The 22,137-nt window shown below is 40.4% G+C and overlaps 1 protein-coding gene across 1 annotated transcript in view; it reads left to right on the forward strand.

Annotated features, from left to right (window-relative positions):
- Positions 1–1,194: 1,194 nt before the first annotated feature.
- The window catches only part of pnp5b (purine nucleoside phosphorylase 5b), a 29,326-nt gene continuing 8,383 nt past the window's right edge, over positions 1,195–22,137 (forward strand). Inside the window, 8 exon segments of the mRNA XM_034183671.1 lie at positions 1,195–1,206; positions 7,751–7,757; positions 8,936–9,021; positions 15,572–15,735; positions 15,860–15,871; positions 15,874–15,965; positions 16,202–16,259; positions 16,262–16,376. Coding sequence (XP_034039562.1) covers positions 9,005–9,021; positions 15,572–15,735; positions 15,860–15,871; positions 15,874–15,965; positions 16,202–16,259; positions 16,262–16,376 — 458 coding nt within the window. The 5' untranslated portion in view covers positions 1,195–1,206; positions 7,751–7,757; positions 8,936–9,004.

Raw genomic sequence — 22,137 nt, forward strand, 5'->3', positions numbered from 1 at the left:
GTCTAAACTGAGGGACATATTCATTCAAATCTGTGGACATGTTCATGAAACTGTGTTACCTTTGTTAATTAATGTTTAAAAACAGAGATGTAAATTCTATTTTCAGTATGTTGCAGTTTTACTACACTCAACAAAAATATAAACACAACACTTTTGGTTTTGCTCCCATTTTGTATGAGATGAACTCAAAGATCTAAAACTTTTTCCACAAACACAATATCACCATTTCCCTCAAATATTGTTCACAAACCAGTCTAAATCTGTGATAGTGAGCACTTCTCCTTTGCTGAGATAATCCATCCCACCTCACAGGTGTGCCATACCAAGATGCTGATTAGACACCATGATTAGTGCACAGGTGTGCCTTAGACTGCCCACAATAAAGGCCACTCTGAAAGGTGCAGTTTTGTTTATTGGGGGGGGGATACCAGTCAGTATCTGGTGTGACCACCATTTGCCTCATGCAGTGCAACACATCTCCTTCACATAGAGTTGATCAGGTTGTCAGTTGTGGCCTGTGGAATGTTGGTCCACTCCTCTTCAATGGCTGTGCGAAGTTGCTGGATATTGGCAGGAACTGGTACAACGCTGTCGTATATGCCGGTCCAGAGCATCCCAAACATGCTCAATGGGTGACATGTCCGGTGAGTATGCCGGCCATGAAAGAACTGGGACATTTTCAGCTTCCAAGAATTGTGTACAGATCCTTGCAACATGGGGCCGTGCATTATCCTGCTGCAACATGAGGTGATGTTCTTGGATGTATGGCACAACAATGGGCCTCAGGATCTCATCACGGTATCTCTGTGCATTCAAAATGCCATCAATAAAATGCACCTGTGTTCTTCGTCCATAACAGACCACTCGATCCACAACATTGACATCAGAAAACCGCTCACCCACACGACGCCACACACGCTGTCTGCCATCTGCCCTGAACAGTGTGAACCGGGATTCATCCGTGAAGAGAACACCTCTCCAACGTGCCAAACACCAGCGAATGTGAGCATTTGCCCACTCAAGTCGGTTACGACGACGAACTGGAGTCAGGTCAAGACCCCGATGAGGACGACGAGCATGCAGATGAGCTTCCCTGAGATGGTTTCTGACAGTTTGTGCAGAAATTCTTTGGTTATGCAAACCGATTGTTTCAGCAGCTGTCCGAGTGGCTGGTCTCAGACGATCTTGGAGGTGAACATGCTGGATGTGGAGGTCCTGGGCTGGTGTGGTTACACGTGGTCTGCGGTTGTGAGGCTGGTTGGATGTACTGCCAAATTCTCTGAAACGCCTTTGGAGACGGCTTATGGTAGAGAAATGAACATTCAATCCATGAGCAACGGCTCTGGTTGACATTCCTGCTGTCAGCATGCCAATTGCACGCTCCCTCAAATCTTGCAACATCTGTGGCATTGTGCTGTGTGATAAAACTGCACCTTTCAGAGTGGCCTTTTATTGTGGGCAGTCTAAGGCACACCTGTGCACTAATCATGGTGTCTAATCAGCATCTTGATATGGCACACCTGTGAGGTGGGATGGATTATCTCAGCAAAGGAGAAGTGCTCACTATCACAGATTTAGACTGGTTTGTGAACAATATTTGAGGGAAATGGTGATATTGTGTATGTGGAAAAAGTTTTAGATCTTTGAGTTCATCTCATACAAAATGGGAGCAAAACCAAAAGTGTTGCGTTTATATTTTTGTTGAGTGTAAATATAATTGGTATAATTGGTCTCAGACTTGATTTATTTGAAATACACACATACATATATATATATACATATATGTGTGTGTGTGTGTGTGTGTGTGTTAAGTGTAAATTAACATAATAAAGATTTCTGTTTTAGGAAAAAAATCATAGCCATAACTGGATTAATTTTTAGCATGCATAACTGTGGATAAAGCTTTGTGATTTAATTTAACAAAGCTGGGAATATAATGTGATTTATACACCACAAAGACAAGATATTTAATGTTCAAACTGATAGACTTTTGTTATGTGTCGGACGCAGCTCGGAGAACCGACCAGCGTTTGAAGGACCCAGTATGAAATAAGCAGAGCACGGTACAAAGGCTAACTGAATTTAATACATAACAGTGATAATACAGAAAGGTGCGGTCTGGCGTGGTGCGCTCCCAGCAGCGCTAACGGTCCGGAGCCAGAAGCTGTTTCAGACCCAAGGACCCCGCCGACACCCCCCAGGTGGCCGCAACAACCGAGTCTGTGAAAGAAGGAACCATTATGTGAGTCCACACTCTACACACAGAACACTTAAAGGTGTACAAACAGCAAACACTTCCTGGCTTGATTGCTGATCAGCTTCCAACCTGCAGGCATGGAACATCCAGTTCACAAAACTCCACCGCAGTGGAAGCTGATACATGACTAACAAACAGCTCAATACAATAAGGTGTGAGGGACACCACATTTACTGACTGTATAACTGTTAGTCACAAAATCCAACGTACCTCAGGAAGTGTGCTGACGAGCGTGAGACCTCACCCCCTCCTCTTTCACAGACTGTGCATCAAACCTGGACGTTTCTCAGCATCCGCTGCTGATGAGATGGCTCCCGAGATGACGATCTCACCCGTCTGGTCACAAGGTCAAGTCTCTGGCAAATACACACTGTGCACTCCAGTCTTAAATGCCAACATGCTCCAATCCATCCAGATGCACCTCAGCTGTGAGTCCTGACGAGTCGCAGGTGATCAGGGTGAGGTCCTGACAGCCTCAGCAACACAGCCACTCAGTCCCAAATGCACGCCACCTGGGAGGAAAACAAAAAGACAAACAAACCGGCAGCCAGGCCCCCCCCAGCCATATAACAGACTTTGTTGCTTTTGTGCAAATATTTGCTCATTTTGAAATGGATGCCTGCAACACGTTTCAAAAAGTTGGGACTGTGGTATGTTTACCACTGTGTTACATCACCTTTCCTTCTAACAACACTCAATAAGCGTTTGGGAACTGAGGACACTAATTGTTGAAGCTTTGTAGGTGGAATTCTTTCCCATTCTTGCTTGATGTACGACTTCAGTTGTTCAACAGTCCGGGGTCTCCGTTGTCGTACTTTGTGCTTCATAATGCGCCACACATTTTCAATGGGCGACAGGTCTGGACTGCAGGCAGGCCAGTCTAGTACCAGCACTCTTTTAATACGAAGCAACGCTGTTGTAAAAGAAAAAGACGTTGCTTGGATGGCAGCATGTGTTGCTCCAAAACCTGGATGTACCTTTCAGATGTGTAAGTTGTCCATGCCATGGGCACTAACACACCCCCATACCATCACAGATGTGTAAGTTGTCCATGCCATGGGCACTAACACACCCCCCATACCATCACAGATGCTGGCTTTTGAACTTTGCGCTGCTAACAATCTGGCTGGTCTTTTTCCTCTTTTGTCCAGAGGACACGACGTCCATGATTTCCAGAAACAATTTTAAATGTGGACTCATCAGACCACAACACACTTTTCCACTTTGTGTCTGTCCATTTCAAATGAGCTCGGGCCCAGAGAAGGCGGCGGTGTTTCTGGATGTTGTTGATGTTTGGCTTTCACTTTGCATGGTAGAGTTTTAACTTGCACTTGTAGATGTAGCGACGAACTGTGTTAACTGACAATGGTTTTCTGAAGTGTTTCTGAGCCCAAGCAGTAAGATCCTTTACACAATGATGTTGGTTTTTAATGCAGTGCCACCTGAGGGATCGAAGGTGATGAGCATTCAGTGTTGGTTACGTGTAGAAAGTTCTCCAGATTCTCTGAATCTTCTGATTATATTATGGACTGTAGATGATGGAATCCCTAAATTTCTTGCAATTGAACGTTGAGAAACATTGTTCTTAAACTGTTTGACTAATTTTTTCACACAGTTGTTCACAAAGTGGTGATCCTCGCCCCATCTTTGCTTGTGAACGGCTGAGCCTTTTGGGGATGCTCCTTTTATACCCAGTCATGACACTCACCTGTTTCTAATTAACCTGTTCACCTGTGGAATGTTCCATACAGGTGTTCTTTGAGCATTCATCAACTTTCCCAGTCTTTTGTTGCCACTGTCCCAGCTTTTTTTGAAACGTGTTGCAGGCATCCATTTCAAAATGAGCAAATATTTGCACAAAAACAACAAAGTCTATCAATTTGAACATTAAATATCTTGTCTTTATGGTGTATTCAGTTGAATATAGGTTGAAGAGGATTTTCATATGATATATATATATATATATATATATATATATATATATATATATATATATATATATGTATATATATATATGTATATATATATATATATATATACTCAACAAAAATATAAACGCAACACTTTTGGTTTTGCTCCCATTTTGTATGAGATGAACTCAAAGATCTAAAACTCTTTCCACATACACAATATCACCATTTCCCTCAAATATTGTTCACAAACCAGTCTAAATCTGTGATAGTGAGCACTTCTCCTTTGCTGAGATAATCCATCCCACCTCACAGCTGTGCCATATCAAGATGCTGATTAGACACCATGATTAGTGCACAGGTGTGCCTTAGACTGCCCACAATAAAAGGCCACTCTGAAAGGTGCAGTTTTATCACACAGCACAATGCCACAGATGTCGCAAGATTTGAGGGAGCATGCAATTGGCATGCTGACAGCAGGAATGTCAACCAGAGCTGTTGCTCGTGTATTGAATGTTCATTTCTCTACCATAAGCCGTCTCCAAAGGCGTTTCAGAGAATTTGGCAGTACATCCAACCAGCCTCACAACCGCAGACCACGTGTAACCACACCAGGCCAGGACCTCCACATCCAGCATGTTCACCTCCAAGATCGTCTGAGACCAGCCACTTGGACAGCTGCTGAAACAATCGGTTTGCATAACCAAAGAATTTCTGCACAAACTGTCAGAAACCGTCTCAGGGAAGCTCATCTGCATGCTCGTCGTCCTCATCGGGGTCTCGACCTGACTCCAGTTCATCGTCGTAACCGACTTGAGTGGGCAAATGCTCACATTCGCTGGTGTTTGGCACGTTGGAGAGGTGTTCTCTTCACGGATGATGCGAAGGAGATGTGTTGCACTGCATGAGGCAAATGGTGGTCACACCAGATACTGACTGGTATCCCCCCCCCCAATAAAACAAAACTGCACCTTTCAGAGTGGCCTTTTATTGTGGGCAGTCTAAGGCACACCTGTGCACTAATCATGGTGTCTAATCAGCATCTTGGTATGGCACACCTGTGAGGTGGGATGGATTATCTCAGCAAAGGAGAAGTGCTCACTATCACAGATTTAGACTGGTTTGTGAACAATATTTGAGGGAAATGGTGATATTGTGTATGTGGAAAAAGTTTTAGATCTTTGAGTTCATCTCATACAAAATGGGAGCAAAACCAAAAGTGTTGCGTTTATATTTTTGTTGAGTATATATATATACATACATATATATACATATACATACATATATACATACATATATACATACATATACATATATACATACATATATATATATATACATACATACATATACATATATACATACATATATATATATATACATACATACATATACATATATACATACATATACATATATACATACATATACATATATACATACATATATATACGAGGGCTGTCAATAAAGTAACGGTCCTTTTTATTTTTTTCAAAAACTATATGGATTTCATTCATATGTTTTTACGTCAGACATGCTTGAACCCTCGTGCGCATGCGTGAGTTTTTCCACGCCTGTCGGTGACGTCATTCGCCTGTGAGCACTCCTTGTGGGAGGAGTCGTCCAGCCCCTCGTCGGAATTCCTTTGTCTGAGAAGTTGCTGAGAGACTGGCGCGTTGTTTGATCAAAATTTTTTCTAAACCTGTGAGACACATCGAAGTGGACACGGTTCGAAAAATTAAGCTGGTTTTCAGTGAAAATTTTAACAGCTGATGAGAGATTTTGAGGTGATTCTGTCGCTTTAAGGACTTTTCACGGTGCGAGACGTCGCTCAGCGCTCTCAGGCGCCATCAAGCTGTTCAAGCTGAAAACCTCCACATTTCAGGCTCTATTGATCCAGGACGTCGTGAGAGAACAGAGAAGTTTCAGAAGAAGTCGGTTTCAGCATTTTATCCGGATATTCCACTGTTAAAGGAGATTTTTTTAATGAAAGACGTGCGGACGGATCCGCGCGTCGGGACGCAGCCGGTGCGGTGCAGCGGCACAGGAAAAACACCTCCGTGTTGATAACCATTTGTAAAATCCAGGCGGCTTTTGATGGCTTTCAGTGGAGTGAGTATATGAGAAATTGTTTAACAGGCAGGACATGTTCCAACTTGTCCTTAAGGCTTTCAACAGAGGTGTTTTTCCTGTGGCGGAGCGTTGCGGCGGCTGCGTCCCGACGCGCGGACCCGTCCGCACGTCTTTCATTAAAAAAATCTCCTTTAACAGTGGAATATCCGGATAAAATGCTGAAACCGACTTCTTCTGAAACTTCTCTGTTCTCTCACGACGTCCTGGATCAATAGAGCCTGAAATGTGGAGGTTTTCAGCTTGAACAGGCTGATGATGCTGCCTGAGAGCGCTGAGCGACGTCTCGCACCGTGAAAAGTCCTTAAAGCGACAGAATCACCTCAAAATCTCTCATCAGCTGTTAAAATTTTCACTGAAAACCAGCTTAATTTTTCGAACCGTGTCCACTTCGATGTGTCTCACAGGTTTAGAAAAAATTTTGATCAAACAACGCGCCAGTCTCTCAGCAACTTCTCAGACAAAGGAATTCCGACGAGGGGCTGGACGACTCCTCCCACAAGGAGTGCTCACAGGCGAATGACGTCACCGACAGGCGTGGAAAAACTCACGCATGCGCACGAGGGTTCAAGCATGTCTGACGTAAAAACATATGAATGAAATCCATATAGTTTTTGAAAAAAATAAAAAGGACCGTAACTTTATTGACAGCCCTCGTATATATATATATATATATATATATATATATATATAATAAAATGTTACCACTTTCTGATCGTACACAAGTTTTTGAAATGAGAACTTATTCGAAAATTTTATTTACAGACTTGTAACAGAAGCATCAAATTAACATTTGATACCAAAGGTCTTTGTCTCTTCTTTTCCGCACAGTTCAATTATTGATGACATGTTCAATCCACTCTCCTCTTCTTTGGATTACAAAAACAGTAACATTTTATTGGCCCACTCTTATATCAGGAAGATAGAATCGAATAAAATATCCTGACCTTTTTAGTATGTCTGGGGTCTTAATAAATTGACATACTAAAAGAAAAAAAAAGGTCAGAGACATAATACAATTTAAACATTTTCTTGTGTCTGGGTCACATTTCCTGAGTTGATGCAAACTGCATTATTGCATCAGCACAGAATCCGCATCATGGTGCTGCCTTCATGGCCTGTCAGAATTTAAACCAGACACAGAAGGCCTTTACATTCACCTCCCCCCCCATCTCTCTCTCTCTCTCTCTCTCTCTCTCTCTCTCTCCAGAATAATCAGGATTTAAAACAATATTGGAACAACAGCACATACCTTTGTGATGTCATAAGGCAAACATGTTACGGGATGAGATAAAAGGCAAACCTATCTCCAAATGTTCAGGAAATGACTGAGAGTTTGAGTTCTTAATGCTGCTTATTTAAGAAACATGCTCCTGTTCTCCTCTCATTTTTATCTTCTCCCTCTCAGATGTATTTGTATAACCATTTATTTTGTCGGAGCTGAGATAAGGAGAATTAAAGTAATATTAAAGTGGACATGCAGAGCTTAATTTGGCTCTCAGGAAACTGAGATGCTGATAAATTATTAAAAATCATTTATGAGCTCAAATACACTGAATCATTTTTTGAATATAATAAATGACTTGTGTGTCATTTTATTAAATTTGATGGCCAGCAGTGTATTCACAGACAGTTATTTTTTATATTGGATTTATTTACTAGATGCTTACTTTGGTAGATTTTTTTTACATCTAAAGAAATGATATTGTGTATTTTCGTTGTCGCACTATGGAAGTGGATAACTGTAGTGATGGTACATCAGTTTCCAACACGTGGCTTTGAAACACATTTTTTCAAAACATAATCATGGTTCTGTTTGATTTTTGTTTATTTTGGAAGAATAAATGCAGTTATTGATAACACAAAACAGAAAAACAAGTAATAAAACAATAAAATGTGTTCACATTTCATAGTATTGATGTTCTGTTGTATAAATTTACAAAAACTAATTTGCATAATCTATGCCCACTCATTGGGCATGCCAATGAGTGGGCATAGATTCATTGGCACATGCACTTGTGCATGTGCCAATGAGTGTATTGGGCAACGTGCAATACAACCGAGTAATGTCATATACAATTACAACCAGGCACTGAAGCACTTTGCACTTGGCACTTTAATACAGTACTTTTGCACCTCAGCACCCATCATAAAACTCTTTTGGTTCCTCCACCTGTTGGCTGCTTATTAACTATCAATTATTGCTACTTTGAATTGTAAAAATTTGTATGTATATTCTGTTTTAATTGTTTTTTTCTGTCATGATTAATGTATTTTGGTATGTTGTGTGATCTTAGTCTGTTTCTGTGTTACTGGGACTACGGATGGAAATTAGCATCCTGCTATAATCCGGCATATTTACATGTAACTATGTTCATTAATATGCACTGTCCCATTTCAAATAAACATATGTGAGTGTCTGAAATCTGATTCTGTAAGTTCACGTGAAGGCAGCATACGTGTTGGTTTCTACCGTTGCCATGGGAACCACTGATCCGTATGTAATATATACAGACCAGTGACTGGAACGCAAACCTGCGCTTTGACCAATCAGCGCCAAGACCTGCCGTGACGTGCAGGGGTGTGTCATAGTTCGAGAAGGGGGGGCGAAGCAAAAACCAAAGCCCTGATCCGGTAGCATCAGAAACCCGGAGACTGAGTCCGACACGGATCAATCTGCTGACTTTGTCCTCTTTACTCATCCATCATGTTGCCGACGTCCGCGTGAGTAAAAATCATCCTTGATTTTTTTTTTTTTTGAAACATTAGATTTTAAGCACTGTTTTAGTTTCGCGCACTGTTTCATCCGGACGCTAGTTTTTAATTCCGTTTACAAAACAATGATTACCAAATAACTAATGACGACAGTAGTTACCGGAACTTGTGTGTTAGTCAGTTTTCTGCTTCACATTAAACAACACTTGTTGTATTTGATGTTAAAATGTGACACCAACGCGCCAAATTGTCCCGGCGCGAGGACAAAAACCCCCTCCAGTACCGCGCGTGAGTTCATTCATGACGTCATTCGTGATGGAATAAAGCGATTTATCTCAACCGGAACTCAAACGGATTAAGCGAGTAAATGATGTTTGTAGAACTGCTGCCAGTTTTATTCAGAGAAGCTTTTGTGTTTATGTGACAGTTAATTAGTTTTATACACAAATCCATATTTAACAGCAGTTTTTAGTCCGAACTAAAACTCAGATCTCTAAAATTACATTTAGACGAATATTAGAATTTATTATCAAAATGCATATTTCAAGGGGACATATGTAATAAAAAATAATTTGAAATGAGTTTTGGGGGTTTTGAGCAGTCATTTAAAAACACTGAAGATTTGAGTAATTTAAAAAAAATACTCGTTAAAAATTAGTTTTTAAATGGAAACGGTGGATCACAGAACAATACCACATGAAAGTGACGTAGCGCTGCAATGATTAACAAGTATTAAAATAGATTTATCATTTTGAGGTTGGTATTTTTTTGTTAAAAGTCTTTGATTTCAGTGTCTACCTTTATTCCTATCTGGCAGTAAACTAAATATCTTTGGACCATGGACCAAACACAGACATTTGAAGGTATCACCTTGGGTGTGGGATAACACCAGTCAACGTTTTCCACCATTTTTTGGACCTAACAACTAATCGAGAAAATAGCTGATTTATCATTATGAAAATAGCCGTTAGACACCAAAGCTCCCTGAGGTGAAGCCAATATAATAGCAGAAAAACTCTACTCAACTTTAAATTCGGTTTTGGTGGTTTGTGGTGCTACGGCTCACGATGCAGCTCATCACAGCTTATTTTAATCCTACATGCCCACGGACGCTTAGATGAGCTCAAGCACTGAAAGGTGGCCATTGGTTGCAAAAATGACAATTGTGTTGGAAATTAGCAATGACACGTGAGCTAGTTTCAAGTTGTGGTGATACCTGTTGGTGGCGGGTAGGGATGTAATGTTTACTGGTATAAATAACAGAAATATCTGACACTAAATTTTAAAGAACCGAACGTTTGTGGCAGATTAGCACGGTGTGGAAAAAATTTACAGCATCATTCAAGTCTCCCGAAGCAGGTGCACACACCTATTCCTTTAATGTTAAAGTTGGCATTTTTAAGGTTTTATTGTTATTTTAAATATGTCAATATGTAAAGTATTATAAAATAATATTTTGTTTATAAAATATTTAAATACGACAAATACGTCGTTTAAAACTTGGTGACACTATTTCAGTTCGAGTGTCATTACTTTTTGAGCATTTTGAACAGATTTTAACAATACCACAATAATTCCGATAACTGTGATCACTTTGGTCACAATAATCGTGATGTAAAATTTTCATACCGTTGGCGGCGCAACACGTTCTGCCCTCATCCAGTCCATCAAGCTGTATTTTCAGCATTTTTGATGGAAGGAAATAAAAACTGCCAGATTCACACAGTTAAAACTCTTTTCAGTGCTTTTTAAAAATATTTTAATTACAAACAGGGCGAAAGTTAAATGACTGCAAACATCCTCATTGTTCCAAAATCGGCTTTTGTTGTAGTTTCTCCAGCAACCAACCCCCCCCACACACATTCCCGGCAGGACCTCGTGGTCCCGCCCCTCACTTGGGAAACCATTGTTGCAGACAGTGAGTCAGCCTGAAGGAGAGCAGATGAAATGTAGTTTCAGTGCATTTTGGGATATACACCTTATAGTCAGGGTGTGTGAAAGCCTCGGGTTTCATCACCTGATCATGACGCACTGTTTGCACAGTAACAATGATTGAGCCCATTAAAGCTTCAGAAGCATGAGGAAGTGAGGGAGTGAGAGAGTGTGTACGTGCATGCAGGCATCCCTTCTCTCCAGCAGTCCTTCTGTTGGTGTCACATTCCAGCATCCTGTGCAGACTCCACTCAGAGGAACATAAATTATATTATTATATCATATTATAATTATGCCATGTCCAAGAAACAGTTTTCCAGACAGAAGCCTATAAAAAGATTGAAAATATTTGACAAACAATAAATAACTAATAGGAGCACATCAAAAGAGCATGTAATAAGAGCAAATCATTACTATGACTTTCAAGTCCTGAGTCCTTTTGGACCTTTGTGATGTCATAAGGCAAAGAAATAGCAGTGGCAGGCCCGGAGATTTTTGTTTCTGCTGCACAAGTAAGGTCTAACCATACTAACCCCCAGAGGAGCAGTGGTAAGAAAAAACTCCCTCTAAGGAAGAAACCTCAGGCAGACCAGACTCAAAGGGGTGACCCTCTGCTTGGGCCATGATACAGACACAAATTACAGAACAATTCACAAAACGAATATACAGGAAAAGCTGTTGGTGCACAGGACAGGAGGATCTCCAGCACAAATACCACACACATCTCTGGATGGAGCTGCAGCTTAAACAGAGAAAAAACAGAATCAAGCATCAAAAGACAAGAAATACAGTATAATTTGTCATCATTAACAACAAGAAAAACAGAAGAAATACTAAGATCGCCGGCCACTAGCCCTAAGCTTATATGCTGATAGAAGGAATCGCGATGATGTCACGCGCTGGGCGGGGCCCACACCAGTAGGCAGAAAGCTCTTCCGCAGCCACTGACTGTGCGTAATATTTGAAGTTGTCACCGTTCATACCGTGCACTCGGTGATCCATCAAACGCTGACAGATCAGTGCTGTGCATAAAAAACACATCACGTCCAGATGGATGACAGTCCGTTTGAAAGATTTTCACTTTGCAGCATTTAGCCTCAAGGATCAGATGCGGTTTGGCTCAGAATTGTGTCCAGTACAGGTGGTAGATGGATCACATGAGTTCACCCTGTGTTCAAACTCATCACATTAAAAACAAACCTCCCCATCTGTAGTTTTCTTTTTTCCTTTGGTTTTCTCTGTGCAGCTCCACATTTAGGCGATAAACTGTGACTGAAGTAATTATGAGGGCTGCAAACTAACAACGATCTGATTTTTGGTTCATTTTTAAATAAAACAGTTTAACACACACAAGAGCGATTCTGCAGACAAACGGACAATCACAAAGTGTAAAGTTGAGCTCACCGGCATCAAAATGACTGTAAGCCGTGGAAGAAATAAAGCTAGCAAGAAGAAACACAGAGGTGACTGTCCAGGAACCCATGGTTCAGTTCTAGCTGGTCTGGTGGCTTTCAGGTTGTTAAAATGTATAAATGTATGAATACACACACACAGGCTGATTTTGTGTTTGTGAATCTTTTTTATTTTGGGGGGGGGGGGGGGTCATGTGATCCACACAGGTGTATGTAATCAATGTGCAGGTGTATATAATTAAAGTGGTCACCTCATTGTGGTGGGTTTGTTTTTTTGGGGGGGGGGGGGGGGGGGGGTCACAGCGAAACCTCTGGTTCATTGTTTTTTCTCCATTTTTTTTCAGTCTTGCAGACATACAGAACTGCATTTAATTACTGTAACACAGGTGAACTGCAGCCTGACGCACGATGTGCACGCCGTCCGGACTGTGCAGGAGTGTCTTATTTTGGACTGTGTTTAAAAAGTTCCTCAGCTTCAAAGCACATCCTGCTGCTGTACTCAGCCCACAGAGATGGAACCAGACAGCAGAAAGAGCTCAGACAGACATCAACGTTAGGGTGTCCCAAAAAATGACAACTTTAAAAAATTTCGAGTCTCACCCACCAAAAAGTTTCCTTTGGTGAGTCATTCTCACATGTAAAATTGTTTGCCAATCAGAAATTATTTAGAGGTGGCTCAAGGTCACCAAACATTGAAAATCTACCTGCGACAATCGGCATCGGTGCAATAATTGAAATTTCATATCTCTGCCACTGTTAGAACTATTAGATCACTACTTTTCATTTGTGTACAATTTCCTTTGGTAATTTAGAAATTGATGGGTCGTGCCATTCTCCTGCAAAATAGCAAAGAAATAGTAAAACCTGGTTTGCCAGTTTTTTGCAGATCTGAAACCTGGAAGACATGGGAAGTGAAAGAAAAACTATAGCACTGTATGGACACTCACCAGTTTTGGTTTCTCTAAACACTAGAAACATTGATATATTCCATATGAAAGCATCACAGTAACATTACATACCTTTAACCAGCAGCTGATTTTCAGTATTCATATAAGTATTTTCATTGCACTAATTATACAGAAATGATAAAAATGGCCCTAACAGAGTGTTTGTTCTTTCACATTTATGATTAATCTGTAAGCACTTGCAGAATGCAGACAGTTATCAATAAAGTACCAAAAAATATTAAAGCCATAAAGGCAAAATAAAAAGTAAGTAAACACAGTATTGTAAATATAACATGTAAATAAATTGTCTGACTGACCAATATCATAGGCTGACTGACTATGAAGCCCAGCTTCTGCACAAATTGGGTTTGGAGCCAAGTTTGGACCTGTATAGTCACTGCAGTAAACATCTAGCACCCCATCTGCTGCTATAATTTCTAAATTACCAAATAAACTGTACACATCGGAAAAGTAGTGATCTAATAGTTCTAAAAGTGGCAAAGATGTGACATTCCAATTATTGCACCGATGTTGATTGTCGCGGTTAGATTTTCAATGTTTAGTGACCCTTGAGCCACCTCTAAATAATTTCTGATTGGCAAACAATTTACATGTGAGAATGACTCACTAAAAGGAAACTTTTTGGTGGGTGAGACTCGAAATTTTTTAAAGTTGCCATTTTTGGGACACCCTAATCAACGTCTGCATCAACAGGCTGATAACAGCGATCCCTCGTGACAACTGATAAAATAATTGTACGCCTCCAAAAACTTCATCTTCGTCTCCAATATTTAATTCCTCAAAATATTGCTTTCAATCTTCGAGATCAAGAGTTGACACAATCTGAAGCCATCTTCCCCGTGCGAGTCTGGAGTTTTCTGCCTACCGTCTGTGTGCACTTGTGCAGGAAAAGTGGAAGTAAATAACTTCTCAGTTTGCTGCCACCACTGCCCCTGCAACATTATTCATTTTGCAGTCAATTTCATTGAGGTCATATGTTATTCATGTATTAAGAGTAACCATTTTTCATTTTATATTTTATTTAGCCAACAAACAGTTTTAGCATATTTTATCATTTGATCCAAGATAAGTTTTCTATTTGTCATAAAAAAACACTTATTGTAATTATTGCTTGTCATTTAAGAAGGGCAGAAGTATTTCTGGTGAGAATCCTTCATGAATGGTAATTTGGTTGTAGGCTAAACACCAATTACAATGACAGTGTCATAGAACTGGGTTAGCACCCCCCCCCCCCCCCCCCCAACAAAAAACATTTCATCTTGGAATAACGACAAACAGAAGGTATAACGTCAGGAAGAAAACAAAAAAAAAAAAAATTTTCTCCCAAAGAAAAGGCCTGTTGCTATACAAAGCACACAAATGTAGCATACAGTTGTCATAACTAGCAGTTTCCACATTTTGTTTCTGCAGGCAACAGAAACAAAAATCTCTGGGCCTGTCAGTGTTAATTCACAGTTTCTACAAAAAGAGGCAGAAGGAAATACTTGGACCATTGCTAGTTAATGGCTGTTATGTCAACTGCAGATGTTTGTGGTCTCTGGATGCTCATCATCTGCTCAAGTATTTCTGGAAACAGTCGGGGCAGGCTGCTGCTAATAACAACAACAATAATAATAATAACAATAACAATATTTTTTTATTATCATCATTATTATTTATTATTGCTGCATGCAAAAAAAGTCTTCAGAATGTCTTCAAAGGTGGAGCTTCACTGTAACCTGAGTGGGGTGGCCCTTTGACCCATCACCTCTCTGGTTACGCACCTGTACTGTTGTTGTAACCAGCAGGAAATCCACCATGATGAAAAAAAAAACTAGTTTATGTTTATGTGTAAATTGCTATGTGACTGGTCTGGAAGGGGGGGTCTATCACACACATCATCCATCAGAAACAGATGGTGTGCACTTTAAGTGAAGAAGAGTGCAATATTTTTAAAAGTGGCGCCATGGAAACACTGAGCGCTGCCTGTTATCTCTCCACACGCATGAAACAGAGCGAGACTGACAATATGTCAGAGACACAAGCGGAAAAACTTCCCAGCTGAACTGGGTGAATGAATTTCTGTAGAATATTTTGTTCCCAGATTTGTGTTGACATCAGCGCGCACACTGATCAAATAAATGGATTATTTCTCTAACAGCGACTAACGTTTATAAAACCTGGTTCATAACTGGGACATAATGATAAAATGTTTGTATTTAGGAAAGTATCTGACCTTTCTTTGTTTTTCTTCTCTCTCTGTGACAGTTACGAGGAGTGCCGAGCCATAGCCGACTGGCTGCTGGCTAACACCAAGGTGCGGCCGACTGTGGGCATCGTATGCGGCTCAGGTCTGGGAAAACTGGCTGACATGCTCAAGGATCCGGAGGTCATCAAGTACACAGACATTCCCGACTTCCCCCAAAGCACAGGTGTGTGTGTGTGTGTGTGTGTGTGTGTGTGTGTGTGGTGTGTGTGTGTGTGTGTGTGTGTGTGTGTGTGTGTGTGTGTTGTGATGACGCCCAAAATCTGACTCTGTTTGTGTGTGTTTTGCAGTGCACGGACATGCTGTCAGCTGGTGTTTGGAACCCTGAAAGGGAAGCCGTGTGTTTGCATGCAGGGCAGGTTCCACCTGTACGAAGGTTACCCCCGTCCAGAAGGTGTGTGAAGATTCTGGCATCAACCAAGCGTAAAAAAAAAACAGTTGACTGTTCCACAATAAGCCTTTCTTTTGGGTGTGAGCTGCGGTCGGCCCCCGTCCCCCTTGTTTGAGACCTCTGCAACAAGCTTTTTGTTGCTGTAAACATGCAAAGTGACCTCATGGCATTTTCTGGTGATGTTATTTCTGTTTCTTCTTCTTCTTTGGCTGATTGGATCGCTTTACCGTTCCTTCTCCAGATCACGCTGCCCGTAGCGCGTCTTCAAACTGATGGCGTGCAGACGATGATCCTGACCAATGCGCTGGAGGCCTCAACCAGGACTACAAGGTGGGAGACATGATGATCATCAAAGACCACATCAACATGCCAGGCTTCGCTGGAGTCAACCCGCTGAGCGGACCCAACGAGGAGAGGTAGGCGCTGCTCCGATGGATGTAAATAATGCTTCCAGAGCAGGTTGGTCAATATTTGACTGTCTAAAAAACATTGCAAAGGTTAAAATATAATTTAGCTTAAGGTTGCAAAATATGATTTTTTTTTTTCTTTGAAATTTTTCATTAACTCACAGGAAAACTTCAGTCTGCGGTTAAACTTTAACAACTCTTCTCCGGGATAACAGCTTAAAAAAAAAATCTAAAAGAAAAACTGTTTCTCAAAATGCATTTTACCTTCTCTGTGTGCATTCTGTGAATCATGAAGCAGGTCATCAGTCACGTCTTGAAAATGACAACAGCTCGCTCACGTTGGAATGACACTAAACTGTAGCAGCTGATTTTAAAGGGTTCAAAGTTTAAATGAGGAAAACTGGATGTTTTTTCCCTTACATTGTTTTTTTTTTTTTTTTTTTGCTTGAATATCATAAAATTTACAGATTTTTCTGCCGTCAGTAAAATGCTTTGTTGTTTGAAGATGCACACACTATTTTTTTACAGCTGTCAGAGGGGGTTTGATTTTATAAAAATTTGTTCAGACTTGGCTTTTGATTTTTTTTATTGCTAAAATTTTGATAAAATCAAACTCCTCTGGCGGCTGTAAAAAGGGGTGGAACTGTTGTTTCTTTTGATAACCTTCAGCAGATATTAGTCTGGCAGCCTGCTTTCAACAGCTGGTATAAACTGGGAGGTGCCTGTGTCACAACCAGTCAGACCAGTCAAACACGCATGTGTTTTGGTCCAGGTACAGGTACAGATCCTGGTCCACAGGCTGATCTGATTCACTCCACTGATGTCAAGTTGATTGTTATGTATTTTGGTGAATTCTCCGGGGACCTCATGTACAAAGACTTGTGTGGATTTCCTACTAAAACATGGCGTATACTAAATCCCAGAAACTGGCATCCCACTGACCGTGGAATTGAGACGTACTAAGTTCCTCCCTTTCCACGCCCCTATTTAAATATGCAGATGCATGTAAATAGGCCCTGGGAGCTGGGATTCCCCTCAGTTAGATCAATCAACATGAACACAGAAAAGAAATTATACAGAGTGAGTCACAGATGACTGGAAATGACACAGAGATTAGCAGGGTTAGGGTTTATTTGGTTCTCTGTCAAACAGAATAAACATGAAGCTGGAAAAATGTTAGTGGGAGCGCGCGTGTGTGTGTGTGTGTGTGTGAGGCCGTAAACTCTGTGAGCTCAGAGCAGTGCACACAGACTGAAATAAAAAAACAAATGAGGTGCGCTGCGGCTGACAGTATGTGACATCACAACTTTCAGTGATGAGAGTTTTCTGGAAATTACCAGAAATCAGGGTTTTTACTCACGCTTTGAATGATTCGGGTTATTTTTGATGACATACGTCAGAGTCCATTCATTCAGTTCATTTCAGTTTTACTAACTTTCTTTGTTGTATAATCTATGTGGGATTTCCAATTTAATTTCTCATCTAACAACACCAAGAAACTTAACTTCATTAACTCTTTCAATATTAACTCCATCAGTGGTCATTTTCACATCATCATTCTTCCTTCGATTGCCAAAAATCTTATAGTTGTTTTATCCCAGTTTAAAGCAAACTTATTTAATTAAACCAGTTTCTTACTTATCATTTCTTCCCCTATTATTTCTGTTATTTGAACAGCTTGTTTCCTGAATAAACATACTGGTATCATCTGCAACAACAAAAAACTCAGCGTTTTAGAAAATTCACATATATCATTAATAAACAAGAGAAAAAGCAAAGGTCCTAAAACTGATCCTTGCGGAACTCCACATTTAACCTCTCTACAAATAGAATTTAATCCATTTATATGTACATACTGTTGATGATTTGTGATATAACTTTGAAGCTGCTGGTGTGCTGTGCCCCTAATCATCAGTAGTATTGGATGCTTTGCATAGATCAATAAACACTCCTACAGTTTACTCTTTTCCTTCAACTGCAGTTGTAATTGTTTCTATTAATTCAATGAGTGCTCAGCTTATAGATCGCTGAGATCTAAATCCATGTTGTTTTTCGCTAATTAATTTATGTTTCTCCAAAACATTTGTTAGTTTTTGTGTGAACCATTTCTCAAGAACTTTAGAGAACTATGATAGCAGTGACATATAGTTGTTAAATTTGTGTTCATCCCCATTTTAAGAATAGGGATCACTTTAACCACTTTCATTTGCTCAGGAAACACATTAGTTTGTATGGAGAGATTAAAATATAGGTCAGCGGTTTGAGAATGCAGTAAATAGTTCTTTTAACAATTGTCATGTCTAATCCGTCACTATCTATTGATAATTTACTTTTCCATTTCTTACTATAGATAACTTCATGTTCACTGACCTCCCAACAAAAATAGACTGCATTATTTTACTTTCCATATATATGATTTCTTTTGATTAATTGTATTTATGGATTCTGCAAAATTAGCTCAAATATAAAAAAAAAAAATGTTAAATTCATTGGCAGTAATTTTGCTGTTGGTATATTGCTTGCCTCTACTGGTGGTTGGATCTCACTGCGGTATTGTATCACTTCCTGTTCCGGAGCACAGCGGTGTTTTTCTGTATCTGTTAGCTGTTTAATCTGCGCAGTTAGATTGATCTAGTTATCTAGATTACGATTTGTTTCCCAGTGTAATCTTCACGTGCCTTAACTAAAGCACTCCTTCTGCTGAATCACCTCTAAATTATTTACACATTATTCACTTTGCGTGTTTTTAGGAATCCGCTAGCTTAGCGCAGCTACTAGCTCTTAGCCATTTAGCATGGCAGCTTCTCCTGTCTCTCCCCACTTTTCTGCTCTGGGTGTGAAATGTTTAGTTATTCCTCGGCCTCCTTTAGCAGTAACGGTACTTGTAATAAGTGTAGCTTATTCATAGCTTTGGAGGCCAGGCTGGGCGAATTGGAGACTCGGCTCCGCACCGTGGAAAATTCTACAGCTAGCCAGGCCCCTGTAGTCGGTGCGGACCAAGGTAGCTTAGCCGCCGTTAGTTCCCCTCTGGCATATCCCGAGCAGCCGGGAAAGCAGGCTGACTGGTGACTGTGAGAAGGAAGCGTAGTTCTAAACAGAAGCCCCGTGTACACCGCCACCCCGTTCACATTCTAACCGTTTTTTCCCCACTCGACGACACACCCCGCCGAGAAGAAAAAAAAAAAAAAAAAAAAAAAAAAAAAAAAAAAAAAAAAAAAAAAAGGAAAAAACAAACTTCTGGTTATTGGCGACTCTGTTTTGAGAAATGTGAAGTTAGCGACACCAGCAACCATAGTCATTGTCTTCCGGGGCCAGAGCAGGCGACATTGAAGGAATTTGAAACTGCTGGCTAAGGCTAAGCGTAATTTGGTAGATTGTAATTCACGTCGGCAGTAATGACACCCGGTTACGCCAATCGGAGGTCACTAAATTAACATTAAATCGGTGTGTAACTTTGCAAAAACAATGTCGGACTCTGTAGTTTTCTCTGGGCCCCTCCCCAATCGGACCGGGAGTGACATGTTTAGCCGCATGTTCTCCTTGAATTGCTGGCTGTCTGAGTGGTGTCCAAAAAATGAAGTGGGCTTCATAGATAATTGGCAAAGCTTCTGGGGAAAACCTGGTCTTGTTAGGAAGACGGCATCCATCCCACTTTGGATGGAGCAGCTCTCATTTCTAGAAATCTGGCCAATTTTCTTAAATCCTCCAAACCGTGACTATCCAGGGTTGGGACCAGGAAGAGTTGTAGTCTTACACACCTCTCTGCAGCTTCTCTCCCCCTGCCATCCCCTCATTACCCCATCCCCGTAGAGACGGTGCCTGCTCCCAGACCACCAATAACCAGCAAAAATCTATTTAAGCATAAAAATTCAAAAAGAAAAAATAATATAGCACCTTCAACTGCACCACAGACTAAAACAGTTAAATGTGGTCTATTAAACATTAGGTCTCTCTCTTCTAAGTCCCTTTTGGTAAATGATATAATAATTGATCAACATATTGATTTATTCTGCCTTACAGAAACCTGGTTACAGCAGGATGAATATGTTAGTTTAAATGAGTCAACACCCCCGAGTCACACTAACTGTCAGAATGCTCGTAGCACGGGCCGGGGCGGAGGATTAGCAGCAATCTTCCATTCCAGCTTATTAATTAATCAAAAACCCAGACAGAGCTTTAATTCATTTGAAAGCCTGACTCTTGGTCTTGTCCATCCAAATTGGAAGTCCCAAATACCAGTTTTATTTGTTATTATCTATCGTCCACCTGGTCGTTACTGTGAGTTTCTCTGTGAATTTTCAGACCTTTTGTCTGACTTAGTGCTTAGCTCAGATAAGATAATTATAGTGGGCGATTTTAACATCCACACTGATGCTGAGAATGACAGCCTCAACACTGCATTTAATCTGTTATTAGACTCTATTGGCTTTGCTCAAAATGTAAATGAGTCCACCCACCACTTTAATCATATCTTAGATCTTGTTCTGACTTATGGTATGGAAATAGAGGACTTAACAGTATTTCCTGAAAACTCCCTTCTGTCTGATCATTTCTTAATAACATTTACATTTACTCTGATGGACTACCCAGCAGTGGGTAGTAAGTTTCATTACACTAGAAGTCTTTCAGAAAGCGCTGTAACTAGATTTAAGGATATGATTCCTTCTTTATGTTCTCTAATGCCATATACCAACACAGTGCAGAGTAGCTACCTAAACTCTGTAAGTGAGATAGAGTATCTCGTCAATAGTTTTACATCCTCATTGAAGACAACTTTGGATGCTGTAGCTCCTCTGAAAAAGAGAGCTTTAAATCAGAAGTGCCTGACTCCGTGGTATAACTCACAAACTTGTAGCTTAAAGCAGATAACCCGTAAGTTGGAGAGGAAATGGCGTCTCACTAATTTAGAAGATCTTCACTTAGCCTGGAAAAAGAGTCTGTTGCTCTATAAAAAAGCCCTCCGTAAAGCTAGGACATCTTTCTACTCATCACTAATTGAAGAAAATAAGACAACCCCAGGTTTCTTTTCAGCACTGTAGCCAGGCTGACAAAGAGTCAGAGCTCTATTGAGCTGAGTATTCCATTAACTTTAACTAGTAATGACTTCATGACTTTCTTTGCTAACAAAATTTTAACTATTAGAGAAAAATTACTCATAACGATCCCAAAGACGTATCGTTATCTTTGGCTGCTTTCAGTGATGCCGGTATTTGGTTAGACTCTTTCTCTCCGATTGTTCTGTCTGAGTTATTTTCATTAGTTACTTCATCCAAACCATCAACATGTTTATTAGACCCCATTCCTACCAGGCTGCTCAAGGAAGCCCTACCATTATTTAATGCTTCGATCTTAAATATGATCAATCTATCTTTGTTAGTTGGCTATGTACCACAGGCTTTTAAGGTGGCAGTAATTAAACCATTACTTAAAAAGCCATCACTTGACCCAGCTATCTTAGCTAATTATAGGCCAATCTCCAACCTTCCTTTTCTCTCAAAAATTCTTGAAAGGGTAGTTGTAAAACAGCTAACTGATCATCTGCAGAGGAATGGTCTATTTGAAGAGTTTCAGTCAGGTTTTAGAATTCATCATAGTACAGAAACAGCATTAGTGAAGGTTACAAATGATCTTCTTATGGCCTCGGACAGTGGACTCATCTCTGTGCTTGTTCTGTTAGACCTCAGTGCTGCTTTTGATACTGTTGACCATAAAATTTTATTACAGAGATTAGAGCATGCCATAGGTATTAAAGCACTGCGCTGCGGTGGTT

This window comes from Thalassophryne amazonica, chromosome 12 (assembly GCF_902500255.1).
Source record: "Thalassophryne amazonica chromosome 12, fThaAma1.1, whole genome shotgun sequence".
NCBI lineage: Eukaryota > Metazoa > Chordata > Actinopteri > Batrachoidiformes > Batrachoididae > Thalassophryne > Thalassophryne amazonica.